This window comes from Artemia sp. Qi Xiang Cuo, chromosome 16 (genome assembly GCF_049724085.1).
Source record: "Artemia sp. Qi Xiang Cuo chromosome 16, ASM4972408v1, whole genome shotgun sequence".
Classification (NCBI taxonomy): Eukaryota; Metazoa; Arthropoda; class Branchiopoda; order Anostraca; family Artemiidae; genus Artemia; species Artemia sp. Qi Xiang Cuo.
This window is the reverse complement of record NC_142809.1, coordinates 42,126,609-42,142,297: the sequence shown is the minus strand read 5'-3', so window position 1 is coordinate 42,142,297 and position 15,689 is coordinate 42,126,609. Positions and strand designations below refer to the sequence as shown.

The window sequence follows — 15,689 nt, the reverse complement described above, 5'->3', positions numbered from 1 at the left end:
AGAGCTTTCACTTTCAAATTTTGTATAATTGTTTACTGGCAAATATTTTGTATAATTGTTTACTGGCAAATATTTTGTATAATTGTTTACTGGCAAATATTTAAACTTTAAGGGCATCAAACAAAATAATTTACGCTACCAAGTCATTCTTGAGTACACTAGCTGAGATAAAGTAAGCGCAACTAGTTTACCAATATTGGTAAAACCACCTTGGTAACCTTGTAAACTGGTAAACTCGGTAAACTCGGTAATTTGGTAAACTCGCAAACCTTGGTAAAACCAGTATCGCAAACATTCAGTTTTGCTGAGTCGAACTCATTAACTTAGCCTGAATAAGTAAGCGTAAAAATACCTGAAAGGACCGTAATTTATATGATGTGCGTGAGTCTAAAATAGAGTGGTTTTTAGGTTGAAAAAGTGCTACGTCTGTCGAACCCTTAACACTGATAAACTAAACTGTATTTTGTATAATCTAACCTTGATTTTGTAATGTAAATCTTTGATCTTGAGATCTATCTCTGTTTTCTTTCTCTCTATCTGGATTTACACTTTTCTAAGGAATATTGGTGCGTTCAATATTCTCCTTGAACACCTATTCAATTTGTGTTAAACAGAAATCCAAGAAAAAAACAGAAATCCAATTTTGAGCGTTGGTTGTTTCTTCAAGTTTGTCCAGGTTTCTTAGATCAAGCTTTTAGCCAAAATGGCTAAATTTGGCATTTTGGCTGCCAAAATAGCTGCCATATCTATGCTTCAGACTCTACTGTCTTGTAGAGGGTAATTGTAATAACCTTCTTGTGATGCCCGTGAGAGCAGAAAGCAAAATTAGGGGCCTACTACTGCTAATTTAAGTCACCATCCAGCCACTGGCCATATAAGACTAGAATGATTAAAGCCAGTAATGGCTGCCAAAATCGAGCCCAGGGGATGGGGGTTCAAAAATCCCGGACATATGAAGTGCCCCCAACGACACAAAAAAAGTCCTTTAAGGGGCCACCTGAGGTGGGAGAAAGAGATCCTCTTGATTCTACCTGTTTTGAGGGTCAAGTGCCACTGATAGCTGGTGAGTGGTAGTCCTATGGTCTCTCTCTTTTGAGGAACGAGAGCTGCCTTCCCAAGCCGGTGTAAAGCTGGTGGGTGGGGGTCTTGGGGTGGAAAGGGCACCTTGATTCGACTAGGAAAGTCTCTTTTGCAAAGGGAGAAAAAGATATGCATATCTTATCTTAAAACATCACGTCCTAGGGGAACCAATAGTCTAGTGGCCACTGGGGCTAATTTTTTGTTTTGGGGGGGGGGGGAGGCGGGAATGTACTTTTGCGGCCTGAACCCTTACTAAGTTTCGTAAATCCGTTTGTAATAATAATCAGTCATGGTATCTTGTAGGTTTGATCCCTCAGTTGAATATTGAAAAAAATTAACCCTAATTTACCTTAATGTCCGTCCTCTGTTTGCGATCCATCTAAGGAACGCCCTCAACAGCTGTTAAGTGAAAACCTGCAAAATAAGTAATTATTTTACCTCTACTTCTTGTAATGGAAATACCTTTGAACCAGCATTTATGATTTTTTCTCTTCCCTCAGTTAGTTATGTTGATTTTACCATTGATCCAGCTTAGATGTGTTTTATTTTCTCTTGTTTAATTCTGAATATTTTTTCATTTGACTTGTAAAACCTCAGAATTGATTTTGTCTGCTGTTATACGTCTTATAACAGCATCTCTATCTATTCATATGTTTATCTATCATCTGTATATTTTTTTGAATTTCTAATACTTTCTTTTAGAGTGAATTTTCCTTTCGCCGTAAATAGAACACATCTTGATTTGCCTGTTGCACAGGAAGGGAAGACATGACAATGAAAACTAACTTTTTGTGGAAGATCCATATAATAAAGGAAATGTAGTGTTTAATGTACGATGGCAAAATAATGTTCATGAATGTTGTGTTTTTACGCCTTACCTTTGGGTTTGCAAATGAAGGGAAAAAATGATAGCAAAAACTAAAATGATATAAACAAAAAAAAAACTCTTTATGTAAAATCTGTAGAAAAGGAACAATGCTGTGTTAAATTTTCTGATGGTCTAATACTGTTAGTAAAAGTTGTGTTTTTAGTTTATATGCTGTGTTTTGCGCAAGAAGTGAAGACATGTGGTGAAATCAAAAATCCTATTGCGTAAGATCCGTAAAACAGGAGCAATAAAGCAATGGTGTCATGGCTTAATAATGTTCGTGAAAGTAATTTTTTTTAGCCTTATCCTGTGTTCTTCTCGAAGGGACTTGAACCTTAAAAGGAAAAAGAGAGCTACTGGAAATTTTATCACAATGTCCTGGAAGACGAAAGGTGGTCTATAATAAAATTAATTAGCTTTTTGCAATTTCAGGTGGAAAGTGGCTTGAAAGACCATTATGACATCAAAATGCTGACATATTTAATGCTTTCCAGATTGACACTTCTGGCTCCTAATACTGTTCTACAAAGTAAGTTACTTGTATCTGCCTTTTTAAGTAAAAAAAATTGCTTGAAATAGAACTTTAATTCTAGAATTGATACAAATTTACTTGAGAATTGATAAAAAGCTCAAATCGAGATAAGGTTTGTAAGTTTAGGGGATGCTTGCGCATTGACAAATTAGGTGAAAAGGACACAGTAGCAGATGAAAAAAGACACAGTAGCAGATGAAAAAAGACACAATAGCAGACTACTGTGGATGGAGCGGATGTAGTGTTGATCCTGCTATCAGCTAACTCTATCCCCCCATTCCAAAAGACGGGATTTTTTTTTGTTTGCTAGCATTAAGGCTACTGAATTTAATCGGTCACGATTTGTTTTAGACTTTGGGGATGCTTTAAAAGAAATCACTATTTTAAATAAAAACTTGTTAAGGAACAAGGGTATAAGTATTTCAAAGAATATGTTTTTCGTTCATCTTGAACCAAATGAAAATTATAATATTAGATAAGCTCAGAAATATAGATGTACCTTTCAAACAATCACTGGGAGATTGAATATCAATAGACGACGTAAACACTCTTATTTAAATACCCAGACAACGTTTCTACCCATAGACCTTTCAGAAGATAAAAACAAAAGTATTTCTTTAAATTTTAGGCTACTAGTCAAAATAGAAGTATTTTTGGAAGCTCTTGATTGTTCAAAATGTTTATTAAAACAAGTTCATATATGTAGGTATATTTAAACAAGTGTACAAAACAGGTTTATTCAAACTTATAGAAACTTCTATAGGTTATAGAACTCCATAACCTATCCTTACGAAGTTTAAGAATTAAATTTCAATCCAGGAAACCACGTGAGTTAACCCTGAAATCAGAGCCGTACCGTGGTGCCCGGTGCCCGGGTCAGTGGTGCCCGGAAAAAATTATTCTAGCCCAAACTCAACTATAAGCAACAAAAGCGCAGAGACAAATTCGATCAAAGTGGGCAACTCACCAGCCATGATCCCCAACCCTCCCCCCACCCTCATCCAGCTGCGGTGCCCTGGGCTGCTGACCTCGTTGCCCTCACCTTTGAACGGCTCTGCCTGAAATCGTACGGTCATTAATAAGAATTAATTTTCTGACACATCTTTGAAATTTTGGATTCTCTTAGGGCTGAAATCCCCTCACAAGATGCAGCTGAGGGAGACTGGTCCCTGAAAAAATTATAAATAGTTTTCAAACTAATAACATTTCATTTTATTTAGCTTCATTTTATTCGTCTTTCTGGAGTAACGTCCGCCAATAGGTTGGCAACAGCGCTTCCAGTTCAGATACCTTGGAAGCTTATTAACAAATCAAGAAAAGACTCGATTTAAAACCGAAGAACATTCCCATATTATAAATTTTACTGAAATTAATGAAAGAAAATTCGTTGTTAATTTTACAGTTCAAGAGGAAAATTGAAATTGATTGACAGATTGAAAATTGGCTTTTGATTTTACGAGATTACGTTATTTTGATACTTTTTGGCCAATATATTAGGGAGACTTGCGAAGCTATGGTAGTATTGCATGTGAAGCTATGCTGTAAGGACATCAAAAAATATTGTTAGCATATTATTAACAGATAGGGTATTGCTGTCAATAGTATGTAACGATAGAAAATAAATGGAAAGTGCTATTTTTATTAACTTATATTTTACCATCTGATATTCAACACTTTGGGATTTTCGAAGCTTTACCAATTATTTCAAATTTTTTTATTTTGAATAAGAATTTCACTGATTTATTTATTGTGCTCTTTTTTTTGTATCACAATAATTGGTTCAGCTTGAAAACTCTTTTCAGGATAATCAGGGACTTACCCAGGAGGGGGTAAAGGTAACCGTAGCTGCAACCAATTTCCGGGAATATGTCTTGGGAGTCATTACTGTTTTGATTTTAAATTCTATTGATTTAATCATAGTAGTTATTCCTAAGTAGTGACTTCTCCCATAACGTCAAATTAATAAAACTCTTTTTTTTAACTCAAAAGGTATAGGAACTAAGTTGGAAAATGATTTAAATAGGTCGCTACTGCTTTGATGATTGAAAAAGCCTTTTGTCTTCTGTTCCGCGAACTTGGGGCGAGAATGTAAAAGAAAAATACGTTTAGATTTTTCGATAGTTATAGAGAAGGTGCCTGTGTAAGAAGGGTTTTTAGGCTTCTAAGATATGGCCAAAATGTTATTACTTATAGATTGTGCTCTTGTCTGTTTCTAATTGTGAAAGAGTCTAATGGTTTTTTTGAAAAATTAAAACCGAGTTTTTTTACAGCCTCAGATCGTAAAATGAAACGGCTGGGACCAATCAATCCACCATCAAAGATGTCACTGCGGTATTTCAATTCCTGCAGCTATAAAAACTTTTTAAGATTTTTTGTTATTTCTGATTGTATCTCTAAAATTGCTGCTCGCAAAAATACAGGAGTCGTCCATCTAACTCATGCTGATTTATTTTGCTAGGTCATACGTTAGGCCTACTGGAGACTCGACATTGTTAGGCCATACTGCACGCTGACCGGAGAGTTCTGTCAGCAACCATGGCCTAAATGTGATTTAGTTCTGGTATGGAAGATGAGTTTTTGAGGATAGAAGAAGACATCAGTTACCTTCATAAAGATTCATATTGGGGTCTTAGGAGTGTTGTACAGATATAGGCTAAGATGCAGTAGTTGCAGCGGGTGAATATTTTGAACTTTTTGGGATATATCTAATTGTGAAAGAGTCCAATGCTTTTCCTCTAGAAGAAAACACTTTGTGATTCGGTGGAGGTCAAGATCCTTTCTTGTTTTTACCAGATTCGAAGAGCAACAACAGTGTGATCGTAGCTTTGGCCTTTTCGTTGACCTTTTGAACCGGTTCAACGTCACGCAGAACCTTAAAGATGACCTTTTAGGGATTATTTTTGTGTAGACAGCGTTCCATTGGGAAACGTACCAATGAAACGTTTTGATATATAGTCTTCTCAGAATCTATGTAGGTTAAGTACAATTCTTGGCTTTGATAAATTTCTTTCTAAAAAGCCAGGATTAATGCTATGCAATAATACGATTTTACCTAGTTCATGCTGAAGTGTACTTAAATACATTTTTAAATCGTAAAGTGATTTCTAATAATAAGGTATTCCCCGCGCCATCCGAATGGCTTTGATTTAATATAGCAACATGTTTATACAATGTATTTTTTTGGAATTTGTTTCGAACCTAATTGGAATAAAAAAAAAATTCGTATTGCTAATTGAGATGGAGGAGGAGCGTGCGTAACTGTGTTGGCCTCGGGCGGCTTGGTGCTGCGGTGAGTTGCTAGTAGTAGTAGTAATAGTAGTATCGGTTTTATCTGAACAAAATAATACCTCGCTGATCAGTGTTCAATGCTTTTGTTTGCGAAGAAAAATCTTCGGTAAGTAATCTTTGCTTTACTTCTCTGTTTTTTGGGGGAAAGATTCCCCTCGGTCATAATTTCTCTTTGCAGGACTAGAACAGCTCGTTGAGCCACTTCGTTCTACACTTAGCCAAAGGGTAAAAGCCAACGCTGTGAAACAGGAGTATGAGAAACAGGATGACTTGAAGAGATCGGCACTGAGGGCGGTTTCCGCTGTGCAATCAGTTCCAGATGCAGGTAATATTTTGGACCTAGTTTTGTCCTGGCCCTTTTCTTTCGTCTTGTATTTTTCATTGGTAACAATTTGAGGCACCTTACACAAAGGAAGGATCTGTAGCTTATGATAATGAAGCCAATAAAAACCAACATCCCAAAGATGACTGTCTCTAAGATATATGGGTTAAGTGTTACTTGTAAAACATAATACTAAGGCTATTAATTTCCACTGACCGCCACCACAAGTCGCATGTGCTAAACAAAGCTGTCCTCACTTCTCTTTACCCCACTGTGTCGAGAGCCTCACTTTTTACTCCTTCCAATGAAATCGCTATTTCCATGAAGTCTTTTTTTTTAAACTCGTTTTACCCTGGTTGATCATGTCCTGCTTTTAATTTTGCCCCGTTTGAATTGCCAAAAGGGACGCTTTTTGGAATCTTGTAATCTTTCATCCTTCTATCAACTTGTTAAAGGGTAAAAGCAATACTTGCCAAAAATATGCTTGTTTGAAACTAACTTAGTCATTGTGAAACTGAGAAAATGGGCAACACTGAGGTTAATTTATTTATAATTTATAGGCCGCGTGGCTAAATATGGTTGTATATATAAAGGATAAAACTATAAAGATCCTCAAGAAACACTGATGGCGCGTAGGGTGTCAAATTGACGTTTCAGTTTATTAGGTCTTTTTGTCTTCTGGGTCTTTGGTTTGGTCCAGAATCAGGGGTTCAGCAGAGTTGTGTTATATCCTCGTTTATGTGCATTATTTTCATGGACTTTGTCCTAAGGAACATAGCAAAGGCCATTGATGAACACGGAATAAGATGGGATGGCAAAACTCTCCTAGGATATGATTACACAGGTTATTTGAGTGTTCTAGATAAAAAAAAATTAACAAATTGAATGCATTTTTTTTAGGTTTTAAGGGTTCAGGGTACAAGATTAGGTTTAAAAATTAATATTAAGAAGACTAAGTCACTTAGAATAAGAATAAATATGGGGAATGGGTGTGGTTAAGTAATGAGAAAATTGATGAAGTTGTTAGCTTCACTTACCTGAGTCGTTCATGGCACCTAGGGCGTCAAATCGACGTTTCAGTTTCAGATTCATTTACAGTGACAGGGTATTTTTAAATACTAGTTTGCTGCGACCAAGAATCCCAGATATTTATACTTTGGGGTCACTTTTATTGCCTCATCTTTATATGTAAATTAATAATCCTGAGGTCCATTGGGCTTCCTACTTTGGAAGATGACAATCTCTGTTTTAGATGCGTTCAGCTTCAACTTCTTCGATTCTAGGTAAGCTTCAGTTAAATTCAGAAGAGTTTGGAGTTCCTCGGCTGATTTGGCCACTAAAGCTGTGTCGTAAACGAACAGCAAACAAGAAAATAGGGTCTTTGCTAGTGATACAGTGTATATTGAATATAATTGCATACGCGATTAATTTAATAGTTGCCAAAACTATGCTAGTAATTTAATGTTATAGTATCCATAAACTCACCATCATTCTACAAACTTCCCAGGGTCAACAAAAGTATACTATCTCTCAGTTTTTAAACTTGGGTGTATAATGAAGCCGAATGGAGTAAATACTTAAAATCACTTCTTATGAGATCCGAGCAATAGCGACCTTTCAGTCGTGATCTACCCAGTTCATTTTTGTCTGGCACCAAGGGGTAAGAAACTTCCAATCTAATGTATATTTCATTCTTGAAGCAAATGTTTTTCTATTGAAATTGTTTCATTTCCTTCAAATCATCAATGATCAAGTAATCATCAGTGACCAAGAAAGTCTAGAAAAAATCCTGCTCTCAGTATATCTTTTTCTTCAATCATGGCTTACTTCGTTATATTTATCTGGTATCAAGGGGTCGGAAATCTCCTATCTGATGTATATTTCGTTCTTCGAGCAAATATTTTATATTGAAATTGTTTCATTCACTTTAAATCATCAATGATCAAGTAAGTCTTAAAAAACATTCCTGCTCCTCAATACATCTTTCTTCCAATCGTGGCTTACCCAGTTAATTCTTGTCTGGCATCAAGGGGTAAGAAGTTTCCCATCCAATCTATATTTCATTCTTCAAGCAAATACTTTATATTGAAAATTCACTTCAAACTGTCTATGATAAAATAATCTTTAAAAAACTCCTGCTTCTCAGTATATCTGTTTTCCTGCAGATTTCTCTGCAGCCGAAATGTAGTAGGAGAACTGCATTAGTCTCCCTTAAGAAGTAATCCACTAAGATGTATATATTTCCACTTTTTCTTCAAAAGAAATTGTAAAAATTACCAAGGAATGCTCAAGATTTTTTTTTTAAAATCAATCAAGTTGAACTCTTTAAAGATTTTTTCATCTGTTTCCTACTGGAAAACTCTAGGTTTCGAGAAAAAATTGTCGGAACTGTAAATTAAAGAACATGGAGAAGTATTATATATAGTGTGTAAAGTTGGACGAGAATCCGTGATAGAAGACGGTAAATTGTGCCAACCAAAAATGTTCTTGCGACATAGCTGTATTTATTGCGGGCTGGTATGTCAGATTGAATGTGAAATTTTCTAGTGTCTTTTTAGAAAATTTCGTGAAAAACAAACTCCTTTGAGCACATATCTGACAAAGAATAGTACTAGCATTGTTTTTAGCAGTGAGAAAACCAGTTATTTTGTTGTTTCTAAACTCTTTTATTTTTATAAATTCTGTCAGCTAGTATAACGAATCTGAATTTTAACCTGAGACCAAATCTAGTTGCAAATTCACCAACGTGAATATGTTTTTCATTAAAATTGAGCTATTTTTCATTAAAATTGAATTTTCGATTTTTTTTCATTTTTTTTTTTTTGTATAATTGTGCAAGTATACAGTCAACCAATACAAACACTCTGACTTCATTTTTAACGTCCCCGGTACTTTAAGGAATCAAACAAAAAAGAGTTATAATAATTATTGTGATTGAGTCAACCCTGTTAGGAGAAATTATAGTAGTGAGATAAAAAGAAGAAAAGAGAAAAAAGTGTTTTATATTGGTAGAAATGAGACCGAGAATATTTTTGTAATGGTTCTTAGAGGTGAAAAAGTAGTCCTTAATTTTGTCTTGCACAGATGACAAATCCGTAGTTTTGCTTTACAAGTCACAAATGCAAATACAAATTACTCTTATGTTATTGAATTTTCTTATTAGTTTATATATTGTAGTTATATATAGGAAATATATATGCTGAAATAGACGATATGACCAACAATTGGACCAGCTATATATTTGGTAATGAGAAACAGAACTGTTCCAGGGCTGGTGGTGTTCCAGGGAAAAATTAATTACAGCGTCCCCTTCCTGCCTCAAATATAACCAAAAAACTGAATCAAAGCGAAAAATGGATCGAAGTGGGCAATGCCCCAGTTGTGGCCCCCAAGCCACGGCAGCTGGGGCAACTGCCCTGGTTGCCCCCCCCCCCTAGAAACGGCTACAATGAGATAATGCCTAGAAGAATAAATAACATGAGCAACAAAAATGAGAACTAAACTAAAAGAAACGGTTTTCCATATTACGACCGCACTGTATTATAGATTGTTTAAATGGATATTTTATTGTTCAAATTCGAATGTATCAACATTCGAACTCCTGTATAAAGGTGCAAAACACAGCGCAAGAATTAAGACAGGTATTTAGTCTTATTTTTAATTTTTCAAAATGTGTATATATGTGTTTCTCTTTTGTGGCCTCGCCAATTATACAGCCTAGGTCATCTTGAGTGGCATCAATGATTTTTTACAATAGTAGTAAAGCGTCTGATAATAATAATAATAATTTATTATAAGCCAACAAAACAGGCCATACAGAACAGTATTCTTAATTACACTCTACAAGAAAAATAACATAAACATCAAGTTTCACTCATTGATGTCAACGCTTCATTTACGTATTTACATAACTGCCTGATGGTCCTTTTTACAGTCTTTTTCAGGATCCCCGGGAACTCCAAGTTACCACCCTCAAAATACTTTCCTCTAATAGAGAAAGTTGCTGGCACTCGGCGAGAAAATGGGTCACATCCTCAATACCTAGGTTACATCTGGGGCAAGAGTAACCCGCATCTGCATCTGGGGCCACCCTTTTTCTTTCAAATACTCTTTTTCTATTTTTAAGTGGCAGGTAATTCGCTTGGATCCAAAACGAAGTTCTTCACGTCTCCCATGATAATCCTAGTTTAAAATAATATTCAAATCCAAATATCTCTTTTACTTTGGAATAAAACTTGAATGTCTCAGATGTTTTAACTACCTGGGTCCACATTTGGACTTCCTGGTCTTTTATTCTTTCTAAAAGCTTTGCCAAAAACGACTCATCCTGATATGAGAGTCATAGCCCCTCATTCCAAATATAGAATAATCCTAATCCATCTAAAACATATTTTATTTGATACGGCCACGATCTTTTATGTTTCGACCGTAGCATCTCCACATAAGCTGCTTTTGCTAACCTGTCTTCTGGCAGACTTAGAACTTTTAGCCAGTACCGAATCATCTGTGCTAATCTACTCATTCTCAGGGAAAATACTCCTAAGTCACCTTTTATTGACTGATTGTGAGTCGTTATGTGTAAGCAAATAAGTCTTTTAAAGTGTTGCAGCTGAATTGATTCCAATTTTACTGCCATGTTATGCTCTCAGAGTTTAGCCTTGTAATCGATATTAAGTAAAACTTTAGAATTAAAAACATATTTATGCATTTTTAGATCTTTTATACTAGATCTTTAGATCTTTTAGATCTTTATACTATACTTGAAAACCTTGAATTACGTAAAATGGCAGCTGAAACTGCTTTCCCTCTCTTAATCATCTCTTTTACATGATCTTTCCATCCTCCTTTTGCTGAAAGTGTTATTCCCAAATATTTAAAATTTTCGCTCTCTTACTTTTTCACCTTTATAATACAATTCTACTTTTTGATCGTCATTATTCACACGAATTCCTCCAAAAACCATAATCTCAGTCTTTTTGATAGTCAACACTAGTTTCTTTCTATCTAAATATTCTTCTAATATACTCAATAAGATTTGGAGCTCCTCTGGTGACTTGCCTATCTACACCGCATCATCAGCAAAAAGCAACAGAGATAACGTCAGGTTCCGTAGTGACACCGTAGGGGCCCATACCTTTTTAAAATGGTCAACAATATCATTTATATACAACGTGAACAACCTAGGCGAAATACTACTACCCTGTTTTACTCCTTTTCTAATTTCAAACGGTGACGATAATCCCTTCCCTAAATCTTTAACTATTCAAAATTTTTTTCTAGACATATCAGCTAATATCCTAACAAAAAGTCTTGGCAAGCCTACATTTAACAGTTTTAAGCACAGAAAAATCCTATCAATACTGTCGAAGGCCTTTTCTAGATCTAAAAATGCAACGTACAACCTATTCTTCCCTTTTGTGTATTTCTCTACAAGCGCGTGTAGGACTAAGACCCTATCAATAGCATTATATCCATCTCGAAATCCTGCCTGCTCCTCCTTCAAAATCCTATATTTTTCTAACCAATGAGCTAATCTAGCATCTAGTATTCTTTCTAATATTTTGCTAAGACTAGGTACTAAAGATATCGGTCGATAATTACTGTGATCCGCTGGGTCTCCCTTTTTGAATAGTGGCAAAATCAAGGATGTTTTCCGCGACGAGGGCCATTCTCCAGAAGCCAGAACTTAGTTAAAGATAGCCAAGAAGATGGGCATAAATCGAAGTTGGAATTGTTTCAAGATCTTTGTTGGGACTCCATCGCTACCAGGTGCCGATCCACCTTCCATGGCGCTTATGCATTCTTCGATTTCTTCTTTCGATGCGGGTTTTATCAGATCATAACCGTGTTCTGTCAGTGGGAGCCTGATCTCATTCTTTGTATTCGATAATTCGTCGCTGAACCAGCAATCAAACGAATAGTCTTCCTGAACCGCGTCGTTGTAGTATGTCGGCCATGTTTTCGGGTCTGGTACTTTTGGCTGGGCTATGGAGCCCCCTTTTTTTTATGTTTCTCCAGAAAGACCGCATATCGCTCTTTTCATAAAACTGGATCAGCTCCTCCTTATCTTTTTGAATAGCCAGTCTCTTCTTCTGTTTTAAAAGGTGTTTATACCCCCGGCGAACATTTTTAAACCTTGTTACTAGTCTAAGCCTATTTTCCTCTTTTTCCTCTTCCCTCAAAATCTCCAATTCTTTAATCAATTCTAAATTTTTTTTATTCTTTTATTTTTTTGATTCCTCATCAAAAATTCTATATCCTTACAACCTCCTTTATTTCCTAGAACTGGGCCTGCTATTTCATGTAAAATCTCCGTGAACTCTTCTATCAATCTATCTTGATTATTTATCCTCTCTAAATCACCTAGCCTTATAGCTACATCATCCTCTGAAAACGCTTCGCTTAATTTAACATTTTCCTCTTTAGACCATTCCCTAGGTATCTGACGTCTAACATTTTTATTATAAATACGACTTTCCCTTGAAATTTCCCTCCTATGGGGAGCACTCCTTGATCTAATTTCTAAAAATACCAGTAGATGGTCCGATCCTTGTAGCTTAAGCACATCCACATTAAGGTAATTCGGATCCCAGCGAATATCCACCAAAGCATAATCAATTAAACTTGCTTTAGCCCCAGATACGCAGGTTAACTCACCCTGATTTTTATCCTTTCCAAATCTTCCATTTCCAATCATCAAACCTGATTCTGCGCATAGTGTCAGCAACCTTCTTCCCCATTCATTTATTCTTCTTTTTTCATCCCTGCTAGCTCTGGGAATCCTGTAGACGGCTGGGACTGCTGACGGAATACCTGGAATCTTTTAATTTAACTTCTTCAGTAGTATAAGCATTAAAATCCCCCATTAATATCAGTGTATCATTTTCAAAGTGAGCTCTTTTTTCATCTATTTCTTCTTTTACCAACAAATTCCACGTATCTTCATTTCGTTACGAGTTATTTTGAGGCGGAATATAAATCGATCCTATTACAATACACAGTCCATCCAAACATTCTAATCTAATCCAAATAACATTTTCTGATTTACTTTTCAGCTTTGTAAAACTTTTGAAAGACTCATCTTTTATCAACTCTACAAGGCCTCCAAAATAACGGTTGTTCAAAGCTAAATCTCGCGATACGCTTTCCACATTGAAACCTCTTACTTTTGGAGTTTCACTAGGGCAATGCCAGGTTTCTATTAATGCTACAAAGTCAAAATTTGACAACTCGCTTTCCACAGAACTTACTTGTTTTTTATACCCTATACATTCCAAGATACAAACTTCAGGGTTTGTGTATGGCCTTGTCGATCCTATTGGGCTCGGTAATCACTTGGGGGGTAAGCTAACCGGTAATAATCGTCGCTCCTAGGCCTATTAATACCCCTGTACTGCCAAGGCTGATTTTTCTCTAGCTGCCTGAACGGGCGTGTGTTTTGTCTGTAAATTGGTGGCGAATTCCTTCAATAACCCGGCTTGTCAATGGGTCGTCATTTCTTTGCCGTACATTTCTAGCGGTGCGACTGTAAGTATTATCGACGGGGCTAATCTCGCTGCTTTTACGACCTTTCTCTGTTCCTACTGTTTTCGGCAAGTTGCTGTTTCTTTCAACTATCGTGTTCGTGTCACTTTCATTACCAGACCAGTCTGACTGATCTGAAGGGCAGCTCTGGACTGAGCTCTGGTTATTTCCATTCACATTAGCGGCATTTATACTCCTGATTTCTGAGCTACTTTGCGCTGGATTAGGGGGCCTAATTGGGTGGATTACTGTAATTTCTTTTACTTTTTGACATTCACGGTAGTATGTGTACGTTTTACCTTCAATGATAAGCCTATCGCCTTTGAGCCGCGCATTTTGACTAGGGCTTGGGACAGCACTGGCTTTAAATTTTGTCTAGCCTTGTATTGATACGTACTGTAGTCCGAAGCAACCCCTAGGCCGCTCTGTTTCAATGCAAATCTTTTCCTGAGAACCGCATTTCGGATTTTCAGGTTATGCCTCTTAACTAATGCAAGGCCTGATCTCAGGTAGAAAGCATCCTTTATGTCCCTCCGAGAAAGCTGTAGGTTCGGGAGGCACCAGCTAAGAAATTCGCAAAGCTTATCCTTCAAACTCTTATGTTTCACCTCAATCCACTACTAAATGGCTTAGATATTTTTCTTATGAGATTGGTGCACGTAAGACATCAAAAATAAGAATATTCTACAGGTTCGAATGTTCCGTACGAACAGCAAATCGTATGAAACCTTTATTTGAGATAAAAAATAAACGGGTTTTTCCGTTTATTTGAGACTAATAGAAGAGAAAATCAATTAAAAACACTGATGAGATCTATTATATATTTATGAAATTTAGTGAGCAAATAGGTTGATTTATTATAAAGATAGTAAGAAGTAATAAATAACTTATAAATTAGATAATTTAAACCTAACTAAAATGATTTAATTGTAAAGTAGTAAATAACTTGTATACTATAATTTAATTGTAACAAATAACCGTACATAAAGCAAATTTTTCAGGTTTTAAAACTCTATTCCCTCCCTATGTAGAAAGCGTCTTATATCAATTTGTGTTTCAGAAAAAAATCCTCAATTGAACGAACTGATGGCAACGATAAAGAGCAACTCCGAGTTAATGGCTTTGTACGAGTCAATCAAGAAAGACACTTCAGCCCCAATAGATCAAGCCTTGATGGACTTGAATTGATTTTTAACTAAGAAAATGTGATTTTTTTGTAGCAAGCTATCTCAGTTCAATTCTAAATAAATGATGCGTTATTTGTAACCGTTAGATTCCACTTTTGTGCATGTTCCATGAAGTTAAACTGTCGTTCGTATTCTTTGTGTTGTCAAAATCAGGAAATCGTCCATGACTCGAGAAATTACCCCTAAAAAAAGAAAACAAAATGTTGACAACTGCTGCACTTGTGAAATATTCAGAAGCCAACTTGATCAAATCTACTTTTGGATTTTTTTTATATATTTTAGTGGTGGAAGTCTTGACTGAAAAATTTTTGCTCGTTTTGAAGGCTTAAAAAAACAAAGGAAAAAATATATATATAAAAGCGCAACGAAAAAATAACGTTGACATCGCAGACAAAAAAAAAAAAAAAATATTACCTTCTAAATAAAATATATAAACAAACAGGCTACAGAATCATCCACTGTAAGATTACATGGACCGAAATCCCGTATATACAAGAAAGAAAAATATAAGTATACCACTACTAAATTAGAGAAAGGCTCTTAAAATATATAAATTTTGTTTAAAATGTTGTATATTTCCATATCCAAACCTTTATCTTCATTCCTATCATGTCCCAGTTCACAACATTCAAGTCTCAACCACGCATTTTGCTTACGTCAAAACAGGTACTGTTTATCAAATGAATACAAGGCAAAACTGTATGTATGCGAAGTGTTGCTGAACGTTGGAAGTAATTTTCTGAATATTTTTCATGAAACGATATATATATATCATGAGTTTGAGAAAATTCGTTTAGAGACTTAATTTTTTTTAAAAAGAATTTATATGAGAGACATATGAGCACATTTCAAGAGCATAAATTACATCATTGCTCTTCCAGCAATGGA

General features: G+C 35.7%; 1 protein-coding gene across 1 annotated transcript in view; it reads left to right on the top strand.

The window, feature by feature from the left end:
- Cand1 (Cullin-associated and neddylation-dissociated 1) overlaps positions 1–14,880 on the top strand; it is a 170,405-nt gene extending 155,525 nt beyond the window's left edge. Inside the window, exons 23-25 of the mRNA XM_089102636.1 lie at positions 2,381–2,477; positions 5,947–6,093; positions 14,675–14,880. Coding sequence (XP_088958762.1) covers positions 2,381–2,477; positions 5,947–6,093; positions 14,675–14,802 — 372 coding nt within the window. The 3' untranslated portion in view covers positions 14,803–14,880. The remainder of the gene's footprint in view (positions 1–2,380; positions 2,478–5,946; positions 6,094–14,674) is intronic.
- The last annotated feature ends 809 nt before the right edge of the window (positions 14,881–15,689 follow it).